Raw genomic sequence first — 15642 nt, 5'->3', positions numbered from 1 at the left:
AGAAGTCTTATCCTACCCTTTCCAGACAGCATCACACCACCTCATCATCGGTAGATTCAACAGGCAGAGATACCCCTCCACACTCCCTCCTTCATACCTCTCATCTCACCACCCCACCCCTGCTCCTCCGCTGTTCCGGCCCCCAGGTCCTTGGTCTCTCTTCATCAGGTGCAAAAGGGGATACCACTTCTTTGCATTCGCTCAGTCTCCTTTCATCTTCTATACACAGCCCAGGTCATCTTTTGTCCTCGACGACGCAAATAGACACATCAGCTGTCTTCAAGTCAAGCAGAACGATCAGATCAAAAGCTGCAGTCTTGTCCATTCATCTTTCTGCACGCAGCAGTATACCTACCAAGCTACTCATCTAGCCTCCACCTAAGAACAAAGACATAACGGTCGTCTAATCTTTGGACGACTCACCTCACCACCCATCCCCTCTCGCACATCATGGGTCAAACACTCTCGGAGCCGGTAACGGTAAAGGTGAGTTGCTGAACAGACCATGCCAGCATGCTAGCCGAGATCCAGCATTATGCGATCATCAGCAGTCATTTCAGCAAAAGCGGCAGCACAAGGGTGAACTTTGGGAAGAGACGGAGGCGCAGGTATAAGGCTTGGGACACAGGTTTGGCTACGGGTCGGTTGCTCTAAAAGATGGAAACGCTAAGATCAAGCAAGCCCGGAACGCATTGCTTAAGCGCCTGGAGATGTCGTACCAACCCCCAGACCCGCCCAAGACAGTACTGACCGCCTGTACCTGTCTTTGTTCCATCAGCATACTTCCGTCGGCGAAGATGACACCATGGCCTACGCCATCTCGGAGATGCAAGGATGGAGAATCAGTGAGTGTGGAGGCGTTGGACCTCCACCAACAGGGTACGGTAAGCTTACCCCGCTGCTTCATCTCCCCTGACCAGGCATGGAAGATGCTCACGCTACCGTGCTGAACCTTGACGAAAAGACTGGCGACGAGAAGGCCAGCTTCTTCGCAGTGTATGATGGCCACGGAGGTCAGTCAGCTACGCTCAGCTCGAGCCGTTATGGGTAGTGTGCACGGCTTACACCCCCTTCTCCATCCGCGTATGTCTCCAGGTTCGGAAGCGGCAAAGTATGCTGCGACCGCTGTGCACGAAGTCCTGGCGAAGAACAAGGCATACAAGGAAGGCAATTATGCGCAAGCTTTGAAGGAGGCCTTCTTGAACGCCGACGAGGGCTTCTACAATGGTGAGTGGCGATAAAGGGAAGTATGCAGCTGTGCCTTGTACTCATCCGACCTCTTGACACTCGATGCGTGTTGCTCAGATCGTGACGGCGACCCTTCTGGATGCACAGCCACTACCACTCTGCTCGTGGCGGGCCCGCCCAACAAAGACTCAAAGCAAGACAAAGTTGCTCGTCAGATCGTCTGCGCCAACGCTGGTGACTCTCGCACAGTGCTGGGTCTTAGGGGTGAGGCTAAGCCTCTGTCGTATGATCACAAGCCTGGAAACAAGGAAGAGAATGCTCGAATTGTTGCCGCTGGAGGCTTTGTTGAGTTCGGCAGGGTGAACGGTAACCTGGCGCTCTCTCGCGCCCTGGGAGATTTCGAATTCAAGCGCAACGACTCTCTCTCGAAGGAGGCTCAAATCGTCACCGCAGACCCCGAAATCATCGTCCACGATATTACGGGCGAAGAGGAGTTCCTGATCCTGGCGTGCGATGGTATCTGGGACTGTCTCAGCAACCAACAAGTCGTCGACTTTGTGCGGAGGGAGATTGCCAAGGGCAGGGAGCTCCGGGATATCTGTGAAGAGGCCATGGACAGGTGTTGTGCTCCCGATAGCGAAATTGGCGGAGTGGGCTGTGACAACGTGAGTCATCAGGGAAGGACAATGAGTCTTCAACTTGACGTGATGCGAATGCTGAAACGCACTCCTGTTTCCTCTCCCTCCAGATGACCATTTGCATCATTGCTCTCCTAGGCGGACGGACCAAGGAGGAGTGGTACCAATGGGTCAAGGAGCGGGTGGACAACAAGGTCGGATGGGACACTCCCGAGAGCATTGCCCCCGTCTTCAACTCTCCTCCGCGTCAAGCAAACAACGGCGGCAGCGGTGGTGCCGGAGGTCCCGGTGGCATCAACAGCGGCAATGTTCTGCAGGCCCTTGCCAGTGGACTGGCCGGTGTGGGCGGCCAAGGCGGTGAAGGTCAAGACGGCAGCGGAGGCAATGGAGGTCTGCGTCTTGCACCTGGAGGTCTGGCCGCTGCCCTCGGTGGTGGTCGCTTCGTGCTGCGTCCGGGAGAGCCGGATGAGAAGGGCGAGATGACATACGAGGCGCACGTGGTGGACGAAGACGACTCCGAGGACGGCGACGAGGATGAAGACGACGAGGAGCAAGGCAGCAGCAGCAGTAGCAGCAAAGGTGTGGCAGAAGGCTCGGACGCAGAGAGGCCGGCGCTTACACATCAGCCCGAGATCGTCGAAACGCCTGGACATGCTGCGCAGGAGGGCAAGGGCAATACGGGCACTACCAACTTTACGAGTGGAGGAAGCAACGTCTCTTCTACTTCGTCCAAGGGGGATGCATACTCTTCGTCGCCGATGAACCCCACGAAGCCGCAGGTGGAGGTGCGACCTTCGACGGAGGGCACTGGAGCGGAGAAGCAGCAGCAAGCCCAGGAGGGTGGTGATAAGATGGAACTTTAGAGGAGTGGGGCGAAGATTAAAGACTTGAGCGCGGCACGTGGCATTGCAAAGTCTGTCTGGGTGGCATGTCGCGATGGGAGTAGCGGAGAAGTTCTGGGCGCGGACGTGGATTTTGTTAGAGTGGCAAGGAATGAGTGACATTGAAGAGGGGAACGAGGTAAGGAGGGAGTGGATAGGAATACAGGGTAGATTTCCACCAAGACTTGTCCGTCTGCACTTTTGCAGCACCGAGTGACCTCGAGCGGACGTCTGTCTGTGCCTAGTCTAGCCTAGCCTGGCCTCGCTCGACCCGCTGTGTGATTATCATCTGTGCCCCTGCCCTTCCTTGCCTGTCCCCCTCGTTGTTTCCCACGCTACCCTAACCCATCGCGGAGCCCCGCCATATCCATATCCAGATCCACATCCAAATCCGCTCCCTCGGGTTTGCCGACCACCCCAATGCACGGATGCTGAGCGGTACCTTGCAGTCGTCTAGAAGCGTTGCTACCGGGCGGGGAAGGGGGCCGTGCTGAGTCGCGGTTGGGGTGGGTGGAGTGGAGCAAGTCATGTGACCTTGGCCTCCCTGCGCCTCTCCCACCCCTTTTCCCTCGGTGCGTCGGTGCGTCGGTGCTGAACAGAAGCGCGAAGGACCGGGGCGTCGGTGTTCTGGATGACCGAGTGCGCCGGAGGGAAAGGCGCATAGTGCCAAGCAAGGCGGGGCGGGCGTGACCAGTGTGCTGTCTTGCTGCATTTAGCCTTTATGCTGCCCTGTCCCTTGTTTCTTCTTCTTCACTGAGGAGGGCAGGACGACTGGCATTGTGCCTGCGCCTTGCGTCCTAGGGCGGCCCCCTCCGGCTAAGCGGGATGTTCATGGTCGGTCCGGACGTGGAGAGGAAAAGAGAAAGGCAGCGTCGGTGATCTGCGTGTGACGTCGGAGCCAGGCACACACGGAAGGGCCACCAGCACACTCGCCCGCCCACCCGCAGGCACAAGAGCAACCAACAGCAACACCCACCTCGGTCCTTTGCTTGTTCCTTGATCCCCGCACTGCCGCCCTCGTTGCTTGCCTCCCTCATTTTCTCACCCTCGCCCTTCTACCACCAATCCCAAGAAGCGTCCTTCCCCACTCTTCTCTTCTTCTTCCCCTCTTCCCCGCATCCTTCCCCACCTTCACTACCCCGCTCCCTCCCTACCTACCACCAACACACCCACCCACGCTCTCACCCCGCTCAGCATGGCACCTTCTACAAAGGACCTCATCGGTTCCATCGATGCCGGAACCACCTCTGTCCGCTTCATGCTCTTCGACGAAGAAGGAACCGTCGTCGACTACCACCAGCTGGAGTTCACTCAATTCTACGACCACCCAGGATGGCAGGACCAAGATCCCCACGAGATCGTAGACAAGGTCAATGAGTGTATCGAACAGACCATTGCAAAGGTAGAAAAGAAGGGAGTCTACACTCGCAAGGATGTCAAAGTGTGCTCCGTCACCAATCAGAGAGAGACTACAGTAGTCTGGGACAAGGCTAGCGGCAAAGCCCTGACCAGGTGCATTGCCTGGCCCGACACACGTACAGCACACACCGTCAAGGAGCTAGCAAAGAAGCACCCAAAGGGCGTCGATGCCGTAAAGTGGGAGACTGGCTTGCCCCTCTCCACCTACTTTGCCGCAACCAAGCTTCGTTGGATGCTCGACAATCTGCCCGAGGTGAAGAAGGCTCACGATGAAAAGACGATGCTCTTTGGAACGGTAGACTCGTGGTTGGTGTACAACCTCACAAAGGGTGCAGCACACATTACCGATGCCTCGAATGCCTCGCGGACGATGTTCATGGATCTACGAAAACAGGCTTGGGACCCCAAGCTGTGTGAGTTCTTTGGCGTCGACCCAGACATTCTCCCCACGATTAAGAGCTCGGCAGAAATCTATGGAAAGGTGGAAGAGGGAGCTCTAGCCGGTGTGGACATTGGTGGAATTGTAGGTGATCAGCAGGCAGCCTTGGTAGGACAAAAGTGTCTCAGCCCAGGAGAGGCAAAGAACACCTATGGTACTGGAGCCTTCCTCCTCTACAATACAGGAGACAAGGTCGTAGACTCCCACAATGGTCTCCTCTCCACCATTGCCTACCAAGCTGGTCCCCACGCCCAACCTCAATACGCCCTCGAGGGAAGTATCGCCGTTGCTGGATCGGCCATCAAGTGGCTTCGTGACAATTTGCAAATCATCAAGGAGGCTTCCGAGGTAGACTGTGCTGCCCAAGTCGAAGCAGCAGAATGCGTCTTTGTCACTGCCTTTAGCGGTCTCCTCGCACCCGTATGGGATTCTACCGCTACTGGAACCCTCATTGGTATCAGTGGATTCCACGACAAGCGTCACATCTGTCGCGCCGTTTTAGAAGCAGCTGCCTTCCAAACCAAAGCCGTACTAGACGCAATGGAAAAGGATTCTGGTGTACCCCTTCGCGCCTTGAACGTGGATGGTGGAATGACCAACTCGGACGTCTTTTGTCAATTGCAAGCCAACATCTTGGGATTGGCCGTTGAGAGACCAGCAATGAGAGAGACGACGGCATTGGGATCAGCACTCTTGGCAGGTCAAGCAAAGGGATTGTTTGGTTGGGATTTGAGTAGACCAGAGACTCTCAAGAGGGTCAATATGGCTGGAAGGGATGCATTTGAACCAAAGATTGATGAGGCAAAGAGGAAGGAATTACTCAGACAGTGGTGGAGGGCAGTGGAGAGGTCCAGGGGATGGCACGAGGACTCCGTCTAGGCATCTGCTCACCAGTCTGCCTTGGAGGTAGGTAGGTAGGTAGGTAGGTGTTGGGCAGGAAAGGACGGTAGGAAGGAAAGGGAGGTGCAAGGCAAGGGCAGTGGCAGTGTATACAGCACAGACGAAAAGAATCTTCCATCGCAACGTATTTATTCAACACGCAGTGTTTGCGCAAAAGGCTAAGTGAATGAGGAGATGCGTCCCACATCTGCAGTACATGTGATGAAGCTCTTCATTCCGAGGGGCAAAGCTCCTTGACGTGTTCAACTACCTCTTCCCTATCGGCCAGAGCACTCTCCCCCTCCCTCTCCTCCCTCTCTCTCCCTCCTGCACCTCCTCCTCCTTTCCCCTCTGCCCTCGTCGTCCTCCTCCTCCTCCTCAAGCATAATAATCCGACCTCCCCAATGCCCACGCATTCACCTCTGCCAATTCCTCTGGAGTAAAAGCCTTACTAGCCTCTTCCCATCCATCCTGATGAGTCCTCTTCCATTCCCTAGCGCACTTTTTAATCGTAGTGCTCACAGGTGGTGGATCATCGGTATGTTGACAGACGGTCTGTAGGAGTAGTTCGGGCATCCAGCTTGGGATCTCATAGGGAAAGGCAGAGAGGAGGGCCGTTGCTCCCAGGATACCAGAGTGGAGCTCGATGAGGGCAGAACTGTACTCTTCTGAGCCGCGAGCGGGGAGCAGAGTGTGCGTGACGGTGTAGGTGAAGCGACGCTTGAGGTCGGAGATGAGCTTGCGCTCTGAACAGCGGACGATGCCACTGAGGGAAGTCGCGACCATCTCCCTAACTTCTGGATGCGCGTCTTTCAGCAGGGCCAGGAGCACATCTACCATACCTCTGATGTCGGCTGGTCCTAAGTAGAAGAGATTCTGGAAGTAGGCCACTTGCAGAATGGGCAGCGCGTCTAGACGGACCCTCCATGAATCCTTGGACTCCTTGAGCAAGGTGAGCAATTGCTCCACCAATTTGCCTGGCAAGGCACCGGGACCAAAGTGGTGTGTGCAGATCTTGGTAAGAGCAGCTCGTGCAAGGTTCGAGAGTTCAGGATTGTCCTTCAACTCGAGCATCTGGAAGATATGCGGAAGGAACTCGATGGCGTGGTACTCCATCTTCGAATGGCGATGGTCGCCTAGCGTCGTCGACACCCACAGGAGGGCAGTCATGGAGATGCAGTCGTACCGCGAGGTACCCTGTGACAGTGGCACTCGAGATGGTCGTGACTCCTCCAGGCTGGCCTTGATCATCTCGAAGCGCGCCTTGTAGACGTCTGGCATCTCCGAAAGGGGAGCACCGTCTTCTTGACCACTTGCGTCTCGCAAAAAGTGCTCGACAGAAGGGTAGCGCGGCGCAACGCTGAATAAGTCCAAGTCAGCCAGGATCTCGCTCTGCTCAGACCTCAATTCTCCGAAAGCCGATCCGAGATCCTTCGAATAGACCTCGACAAACTCGGGCGCGCGAGCTGTGAGCTTGCGATCCAGCAGCGCAATGAGTGAGCGGAACATGCCGTGTGCCCTCTTCTGCTCGTTGAGCGACTCAAACTCGCCCTTGCCCTCTTGATACTCTTTGGCTCGCTGAACTGTAAAGTCGAGGAGCGGCTGAGCTCTTCGAGGGTCTCGTCCATCGAAAGTCTGGTGGACCATCTCACTCCATGCTTGCTGCGAGTCTTGCGTTGACTCCTTGAAGATGCGAGGGAAAAGCGGTACCAACCATGCCCAGAACTTGTCTTGGTCATCGAGAGGCCAGTGTTTGCTGCCCTTGATCACTCCGACGATGGCTTCGGACGCAGCGCGATGGGCATGACGATCCTGCAGGCCGATAGCGCGGTTTGCGATCGGAGCGATGATGTCCTGCACTGCGTACCCATAAATTTGCGCAAAGCTCTTGATGAGGCCGAAATTTTCTGTCGCAGGATACGTTCTCGGCTTCTCCTGGCCCAGGATAGAGAAGAGCTTGCTCCAGTATTCATCACTGCTCAGACCGCTAGACCACATCGCGTCGACAGCCGCCTTGGAGGACTCGTCCCATTGCCATGGCGCTTGGTCTTTGGGCGGCATGGCGTAGTACGTTGCCTCTTTGCCCCAGACCAACCAACCGAGATGTGTTCGGTCTCTGTATTTGGCTCGGTGTGAGCTTTCTCCCGCTTCCGCGTCCATCGGTACGACCAAGCTATCGGCCATGTCGTTCTCATAGCCCCGAGTCATAGGCACTGGCAGCGTCTCCTTGCGCTTGAGAGGGTTAGTCGACTTGCCTACGGCGAGGTCCTGGTCAGAGGCGCAGAGCGTCCTGAGCTTGATGAAGTATAGCAATCGAGTCAATGCCCCAGTAGCGTACTTGCGTAGATTTGGGTTGTCCGAGACCAGCTCCTGGACGAAGTACGATGCTACCTCAGGATTGATTGGCTGATCACGGCGAATCAGAGCTCGGAGAATGCGGGCAGCGAATTGAGCAAATGACCAGTGCACATGTGGGTCCCTTGCGATCTTGAGCAAGACGGGATTGAGCTTGGCTTGAAGACCATCGATCTCGTGACTTCGGGATTGTCTCTTTGCGACCACCTCTTCAAGGACTTGCACAGGCGTAGAAGGTGTAGCCGAACCGAGAGACCGCTCGATGGTCCGGACGACCGTCACCAGCTCCTGGGGGGTCTCGATCCTGAACTTGAAAGTCGACGGCTCGGCAAAGCGGGCGCAGAAGTCCCCCAGCAGAGCTCGCACGACTTTCTGCAGGGACGGCTTGGGGTGATGCTGAGCATTGATCAGGCACGTGATGTAGTCAGATGTAAAGCGAGCATCGACGATGGCCAAATTGCCGAAACCTTTGCTACCCAGGCAGTACAGGGCACCCTTCATTCGGTCATCACCCACGCCTGGAGCGACAGCACGTAGCAAGATGGGCATGCAGATCTGTCGCGTACCATCGTAGAGACCAGCAATGTGGTCCAGCGTGTTTTGAGCAGTCTTCCTAATGCCGACATAAGTACTCATGCAGTATTCCAGCACAATGTCCTTGATGAGCTTGTCATCCAGCGCTGTCCTACGTCGATGGAAAGCATTCAGTCGTCCGCGCGAGGCGTGGTAGAAAGCAGCTCGTCGGATCCACAGCATACGCGGCTGCTCCTTTTGGCGTGGATAGACCTTAAAGATCTTGCGGTAGAAGCTGAGAGCTTGTGACTGATTATTGTACTCTTCTGAAGAGTAGCTGTAGTCAGACAGGTAGGTACGCACAGTGCGCAGAAGAAGTCTGATACAGCCTTGTTTGTCCTCTGCCTCACTCGCCTTAGTCGATGTGGCGCTGCGATAAAGCAATTCTCCCAACCTCTCCCTGAAACCTACCACATACTTGTAGTGAGGCGATTCGGGTTCTTGCAGCACAAAGCCAGACTTGAAAGCAGGCGGAGGCTGGATGAACTCCATGCACTCATTGCCAGCATCGGAAGCCTGCTCGCCGCCTCCAGCCCTAGCGTCAGGCACCAGACTGGCTTGTGCGGTGAAACAATACTTGAGCAGTGACAGCTTGCGAATGAAGTCGTTGGACCATACCGTGTCCCTGAGCTCGTGGGCCACTGACTGCAGCTCCAAGAATTCATCCATCCTGGGCTCGACGAGTCTCTGCAAGACCTCAATGGCGAAGCCGACATCCTCCTCATCTGGGATGTGCCAGCGCAGTTGGGCATCTCTTGCCTCGTAGAGCTTGCCCCAGTGCATATGCGAATTGCGCGCAATCTGAGGGTCATTCCACTCGTCAGGGTTTAGGCAATGCCAGTCCGAAGGATAGAACGTGCAAAGAACGGTGATCAGGCGATTGACCAAGCCAGCAGTCATAGTGAAGCCTTTGACAGATCGTGTCCTCTCGATGAGCAAGCCGCACAGCGACAAGAGTCCCTCCCTGTACTTGAGGACAGCCTTTCCGCTGTAAGAGATGGCGCCCATGAGAATGGCGATGTGCCAGTGTAGAGCTGCATCAACAGGAGCAGTGGTGTTCCCGGAGATTGTGCGAGCGGAGCTGGCGCCGTGCTGCAGCTCTTCTCGAATCCTCGCATCGACAAGTGGGAAGATCTTGCTAAGAGTCAATTCCGGATCGACTCTAGCAAAGCAAGCAATGATCGACCCAATCACCCTCGTTGCGCTAGGAGAAGTGTTCTCAGCGCAGTACTTAAGGATGTGATTGAAGGTAATGGCGCGGAGGTGAGGGCTCATGGCCACCACAACTGAGTCTGTCGAGGCGAGCAAAGAGGCAATGACTTGCTCCTCCTGCTTTCCTCCCACCTTGCCCGTCGCTCCTTCTTCGGGCAGCGCAGCGCAGATGACAAAGACGCGGTTGAAGTACTCAATGGACCACTCGACGAAGTCGCCGGTACTCATTCGTAGCGCATCGTCTTCTTCCCTGCGAGACATCCTTGCGACAGCTGCTTCCTCGCTCTCGCCATTGGGTGCATCCGCATCATCAACAGCGCTGTCTGTCAGCTCTGGGCGAGTCAAGTCGTCCAGCCTGATGGTCATGAGAGCCGTAACTACGAAGGAGCAGGCGCACATGGTCTTCGATGCATCCGTAGGATCGAAGGCAGGCAGGCAGAGATGGAGCAGTGGAGCCAGGTGCTTACCGCCAGCAGGGAAGATCTCTCGGGAGACCAAGGGAAGCGACAAGGCCGAGAGCATCGTGATGATGGCGGTCGTCCGATGTGTCGTCTCCAACTCCTCGAGAGATGAATATGCCCTGTCCAGCACAGCCGGAATGATCAAGTCGGGCTCTAGGATGGCCAGTCGCTTGAGGGCTTTCTGCGAAGCTGCAATGGTCAAGCCATCCTTGCCGAACATACTGAGCAAGCAGACAGTCTTGCTAGTCTGTACAAACTCCCTCTTGATTGCCGGAGTCAGACGTCGATCCAGAGGAGTCTTGCAGTCGCTCCGTTGCTCATCTCGCCACCGGTTGAGGAAAGTCGCAGAGAGCTCACCCACGAAGCCTGCGAGTGCAAATTGCCATGGACCCCAATTTGAGGGGTGGAAGTACGTCTCTGTAGCTTGTAAAAAGCGAGCGACAGCATCCAATGCGCGCGATCCCGCCAAGAAGCTGTGCTGCTCATTAGAAGTTTCTCCTCCACTTGTTGGCGGTGAAGGAGTTGCTTCGCCCTCTGGCGGTGCAACAGGGCCATCACAGCTCATATTATACACCATGATAACTGCCATGTTCGTCACGGGCCTCGAGGGTTTCTTCATCCTCATAATCGTATCGGACACTGCGGCGTCTGGTCCTGACCTCATGCTGATGGACTGAGCCATCAACGTGGCATTTGCATGCTTGTTGGCTCCAACAGGTAGTCCGGCTGCCCGAAGAGCCTTGGTCATGACCAGTGAGAATTGGTCCTTGGTAAGCAGGCCCACGTCTTTCCAAAGGCCGATGGGAGCAGAGGTGGTCGAGTCTGAGTCTCTCGGCTCGAGCGATGGAGAAGAGGAAGATGACTCGGCCGAGATGGCTGGATCGCAGTGCATTTCCGACAGTCTGGCCAGCAGGTCAATCATCTGATCGTCGAAGAGACTGCTTTCAAACGTACTCCACAGCCTGAACATAGCCGGGAGCCATCGCTGCGGCTTGGAGAGGGGCAGAAAGTGTACGAGGAAAGCTTGCGCTGCGATGACGGAGTTAACGCTAGAGCCGTCCATGAAAGGCAGAATCTCCTCCAGCATATCATCGGCGTCTAATGGTGAGTAAAAGCGTTGAGCTGTAATAGCGAGGTCGAGTAGGGTGTTGGCAATGGCGGTAAGGCCGATAGTCCTCGACTTAGGGAACAGCTGAGCGTACAGAAGGTCATATAGAGGCTTCCACGGTAGTGTCAAATCTCTGCTCGAGATCTTACGCTTGGGCGCAAGGAGGGTGATGGCCATCGAGGCGCATACATCTACAATGCGAGTGTCCAAGCCGGGTATGAGTGTGAGGTGGTAGTACAATGCTGCGAGGGACGCTCGCGTGGAGCGCAAGATGGGGTACTTGAGACTGATGAGACATTGTAGCTTGTGGTTCCATTGTATAAGACCAACGTCGTAGCTGTGAACAAGTGATTAGGTGTGTAAGACACAGCCTCCCCCGATGCTCAAGACTCCTTCAGGGCTGACTCACTCTTTGGCCTCTATACACTCTATGAGCTTCCTCTCTATGAAAGCCAGCCTCTGGTCAAATTCCTCCAAGCTTTCACACTCATATGGAAGCGATTCGGGCCAGTCCATCATTTTGGTCCGATCCTCCTTGTGCACCTTGACCTTGATCTTCGTCTTGGTGGGGCGACTGGGCGTGGCGGACGCAGGCTTCGATGGTGAGGTGAGAGACTGCCCTAGGAGAGTCGCGCCTTCTTGCAGCTCATCGTCGTCGTCGTACATGTCGGTAGGCGGCTCCATGGGGGAGTCGACCTCGATGTACTCATCGTCGACCGAGTCGGCGTAGTCATCTTCCTCGTCGGCCATGGTGAGTGGCCTGCGAAGGTGAGACTAGTATGGGGGGGGAGGGAACAGGGTGTAACACGTCTGACTGCTGGCCAGCAAAAAGCAGAAACAGTAGCTGGTGACGAGTAGATATGCACCGCTAGCTTTGATGCTGTCTAGAGCTCTAGGTCGCAGCACGATGAAGAGAAAGGTCAAAGGTCGAGGAGGGGCTTCGAGGAAGAAGTGCTCCGCCTTGACCTCTTTCCCCGGGCTGACGCGGCCGCCTGCACTCAGCGGAAAGGCGGAGTGGGCGCCCTGAGCGGGTGGAGGTGACCGAGAGCAACACCAGCCCCGCCTGATAGACGCTACCTGGACCGCCAACGATTGCTACAGCCTCACTGAGACAGCTTACGATGTGAGACCATCATCAGGAGCTATACACGAAGACGTTCAGCAGACATTCCGCGGCAACGATCCGGCGGAGCAAAGGAGGCACGAGCACGATGTTTCGAAATCAGTACATTGACCTGTTCTGTTCCCGAAGACGTATGACTAGCACTCTGACGATTTATCTCACTCCAGCCTTTACTTCGATACCGCACTCAAAGGCTTTCCCGATTTGTCAGCGCCTGCCCTTCTCCTTGCCTCCAGGATGAGCTCGACGACCTCATCGATGCCCTGATCATTCTTGACACTGGTGAAGAGCGTCGGTCCGCCGTCTCTCATGATGGCTGCATCCCTCTCCATCACTTCCAACGAGGCGCCGACATGTGGGGCCAGGTCGATCTTGTTGATCACGAGAAGGTCGGATTGCGAGATACCCGGACCACCCTTACGGGGGACCTTGTCCCCTCCTGCTACGTCAATGATGTAGCTGCGCAGGAATCAGATAGAAGATTATGAGCAGGGGCGGTCTCTGTGCGAAGCCTGCCGCCTCGACCACTCACATCTCGAAGTCGGCCAGCTCTTTGCTGTAGCTGGCAGCCAAGTTATCACCTCCACTCTCCACCAGCAAAAGCTGCGTCTCAAACTCTGCCTGGAGCTGCTCGAGGGCTTCCAGGTTCGATGAGATGTCCTCGCGAATGGCGGCGTGACTAAGTAAGGGAACAAGATGACAGCTGTGTGAGAATGTGCGGCAAAGCATGGCTCCGCTTCAGGATGTACGCATCTACTCACGCTGAAAGGGCACAGGGGCAAGGGAAGGGTGAGGGAAGGGTGAGGGAAGGGTGAGGGAAGGGTGAGGGAAGGGTGAGGGAAGGGTGAGGGAAGGGTGAGGGAAGGGTGAGGGAAGGGTAGCTGTTAGTCACATGGCGCTCGACACGAGCATTCGCCTACCCGTAGTACTCACGCTGAGGGCAAAGGACACCGCATACATGGCATCAAACCGGACATGAGAAAGGCTCAGCATCTACTTCTCCACCGGGAAGCGCTCCTCGCATCAAACTCACGCAGCCTCCTGTTTCAACAGCCCTAATCCTGCTAGGCGGATCCAATGCCGAATTTCTGATCAGGAACTCTTGATCTTCCCTAGTGAAGATGTCATTCGTGACGACTCCAATGTTGAGCTTGTCCCTCAACCTCTTACAGATGGCCAGGGTCAATGCCGTCTTACCGCTGCCCACAGGCCCTCCGTGCCCCACGGTGAAGGCCCTCTCTTCCCAGTTACGGCGTGAGAAGTCTGGGAGATCGCGCTCGCCGAACTTGCCTGGGTGGTCCATAATCTCGTGGGTGTGTCCGTGGTCGCCTCCGGGAGCTGCGCTGTGCGAGTGCTCGTGAGAGTGGGAGTGGGCAGGGGCGCCATCGTGGGAATGCGAGGCGTTGCTTGGGGGCTGACCAGAGGCGGTGGAACCAAGCTTGATGTCGCACACAGACATGACGTGAGGATAGAGGGGAGAAGAGATGGTACGATGTAGGGGCAAGCCTTGTACTGGGTATAGTGGGAAGGGAAATAAGGCTCGAGGGCTTGGCGGAGCGGAAGCGTACAACCCCGCGTTGCGCACATCGGAGTGATTGGGCGAGGGAGGGTGAGCCAGGCGATGTGGGAGCAAGCTTCAGACGAGGGGAATGGTATCTAAGTAGCTTTATTGAACGATGACTTGCAAAGCAAAGGTATAATACAAGGCGCGAAGCGCAAAACGAAACCATCATCTACTCTATTGTCCGTGACTCCAAAGATCTCTCTAAATGGCATGGCCCACTCCAGTCTTCTCCACACCGAAGCCAATCTTTCTCAAGTGGGCACACTCGGCAGTGTTGAGGATGTCCCTACCATCGAAGACCATGGCTGGCTTGGTCATCTTGGCGTGGGTGGCAGTCCACCACTCCAGGTCCAGACCCTTGAACTCAGACCAGTCGGTGACGAAGAGGAGGGCAGAAGCGTTGACCAAAGCGGCGTCTAGCGAAGGGCAGATTGTGTAGGTACCAGCCTGGGGAAGGTCCCATGGTCCAGCAGCAGAGGCGGTAGCCCAGTCGATGTAAGTGAAGCCCTTGAGAGACTCGTGGATCGACTCGGCAGTGACCTTGGGGTCGTAGATGCGGAGGCAGGCGCCATCCTCCATCAAGTCTCGGGCGACGTTGATGGCAGGGGCCTCACGGATATCTCCAGTGTCCTTCTTGAAGGCGTAACCAGCACACACGATGGTCTTCCTGGTGATGGTGGAGAACATCTTCTTGACAACACCACGAGTGAAGCGCGACTTGGTCCACTCGTTCATCTTCAGCACCTGAGCCCAGTACTCTGCCACCTCGGGAAGGTTCAGCGAAGTGGAAAGGTAGATGAGGTTGAAGATGTCCTTCTGGAAGCACGAACCACCGAAGCCCAGACCGGCCTTGAGGAATTGCGAGCCGATACGAGGGTCGAGACCACAGGCGTTGGACACCTCGAAGACGTTGGAACCAGTGGCCTCACAGATGGCGGCAATGGCATTGATGGAAGAGACTCGCTGAGCCAGGAGAGCGTTGGCAGCCAGCTTGGAAAGCTCCGATGACCAAAGCGAGGTGGTGAGGATGTTCTTGGGTGCCACCCAGTTAGCGTATACCTCGACGAGCCTGCGCTGTGCCAATTGACCACGTGGTGTGTCAAGGGCACCGATCAGGATACGTGCAGGGTCCAGAAGATCCTCGACGGCAGTGCCCTCTGCGAGAAACTCTGGGTTGGAGAGGATCTCAAAGACAGCTCCTTCTTGTGGCGAGGTGGCGGATAGGATCTGTCGCATGCTCTCGGCGGTCCTGCAAGGCACAGTCGACTTCTCTACGATGATGGCTCCCTTCCTGCTCAGTGCTGCGATCCTTCTTGTGGCGGCCTCGACGTAGCAAAGGTCGGCAGCGACACCAGCACCCACACCACTGGTCTTGGTGGGTGTGTTGACAGAGACGAAGATCAGATCGGCCTCGGCAATGGCATTGTCGACGTCGGTGGTGAAGAAGAGGTTGCGACCGCGGGCCTCGAAGACGATTTCCGAAAGTCCCGGCTCGAAGATAGGTAGCGTGTCCGAGTTCCAGGCGTCGATCCTGGGCTGAGACAGATCGCAGATGGTCACCTTGATGTCGGGGCACTTCCATGCCAGAACGGCACAGGTGGGACCACCGACGTAACCGGCACCAACTGTGGGAGGGGTAAGCAAAATGTGTCAGCATCAACATCTTCCTCTGACCCTTGAGGTAGCAGGGAAGCAATGACTCACTGCAGCAGATATTCCGGACCTTGGGAAAGACCGACTCGTCGTCTCCGTTGCTGTCGAAGGTGGCAGTGACTACAGGCTGACGCTGCATCAGGAGCTCC

At 56.1% G+C, this 15642-nt stretch overlaps 5 protein-coding genes across 5 annotated transcripts; 2 read left to right on the top strand and 3 right to left on the bottom strand.

Annotated features, from left to right (window-relative positions):
- Positions 1–450: 450 nt before the first annotated feature.
- Positions 451–2689, top strand: BCV69DRAFT_279193 (PP2C-domain-containing protein; the record flags this gene model as incomplete). The annotated part of the gene is made up of 7 exons (XM_025491230.1): positions 451–486; positions 552–608; positions 779–845; positions 921–1013; positions 1096–1227; positions 1306–1853; positions 1937–2689. The coding sequence occupies 7 exons, from the start codon at positions 451–453 to the stop codon at positions 2687–2689; spliced, it is 1686 nt and encodes a 561-aa protein (XP_025345093.1).
- A 772-nt stretch (positions 2690–3461) lies between these two features.
- BCV69DRAFT_285523 (glycerol kinase) lies at positions 3462–5631 on the top strand. The gene has a single exon (XM_025493421.1). It carries the CDS (start codon positions 3903–3905, stop codon positions 5442–5444), a length of 1542 nt encoding a protein of 513 aa, XP_025345092.1. The 5' UTR covers positions 3462–3902; the 3' UTR covers positions 5445–5631.
- A 191-nt stretch (positions 5632–5822) lies between these two features.
- On the bottom strand, positions 5823–11867 carry BCV69DRAFT_264148 (hypothetical protein; the record flags this gene model as incomplete). The annotated part of the gene is made up of 2 exons (XM_025490747.1): positions 11563–11867; positions 5823–11490 (listed from the first exon to the last, which is right to left on the bottom strand). Exons 1-2 carry the CDS (start codon positions 11835–11837, stop codon positions 5823–5825), a joined length of 5943 nt encoding a protein of 1980 aa, XP_025345091.1. The 5' UTR covers positions 11838–11867.
- Positions 11868–12399: 532 nt separating this feature from the next.
- Positions 12400–13775, bottom strand: BCV69DRAFT_285522 (urease accessory protein ureG). The gene is made up of 4 exons (XM_025493420.1): positions 13310–13775; positions 13284–13285; positions 12809–12955; positions 12400–12735 (listed from the first exon to the last, which is right to left on the bottom strand). Exons 1-4 carry the CDS (start codon positions 13733–13735, stop codon positions 12447–12449), a joined length of 864 nt encoding a protein of 287 aa, XP_025345090.1. The 5' UTR covers positions 13736–13775; the 3' UTR covers positions 12400–12446.
- Positions 13776–14041: 266 nt separating this feature from the next.
- On the bottom strand, positions 14042–15632 carry BCV69DRAFT_253619 (nucleotide sugar dehydrogenase; the record flags this gene model as incomplete). The annotated part of the gene is made up of 2 exons (XM_025490529.1): positions 14042–15465; positions 15545–15632. 2 exons carry the CDS (start codon positions 15630–15632, stop codon positions 14042–14044), a joined length of 1512 nt encoding a protein of 503 aa, XP_025345089.1.
- Positions 15633–15642: the final 10 nt, after the last annotated feature.

This window comes from Pseudomicrostroma glucosiphilum (assembly GCF_003144135.1).
Source record: "Pseudomicrostroma glucosiphilum strain MCA 4718 unplaced genomic scaffold BCV69scaffold_19, whole genome shotgun sequence".
NCBI lineage: Eukaryota > Fungi > Basidiomycota > Exobasidiomycetes > Microstromatales > Microstromataceae > Microstroma > Microstroma glucosiphilum.
This window is presented reverse-complemented; position numbering and strand designations above follow the sequence as displayed.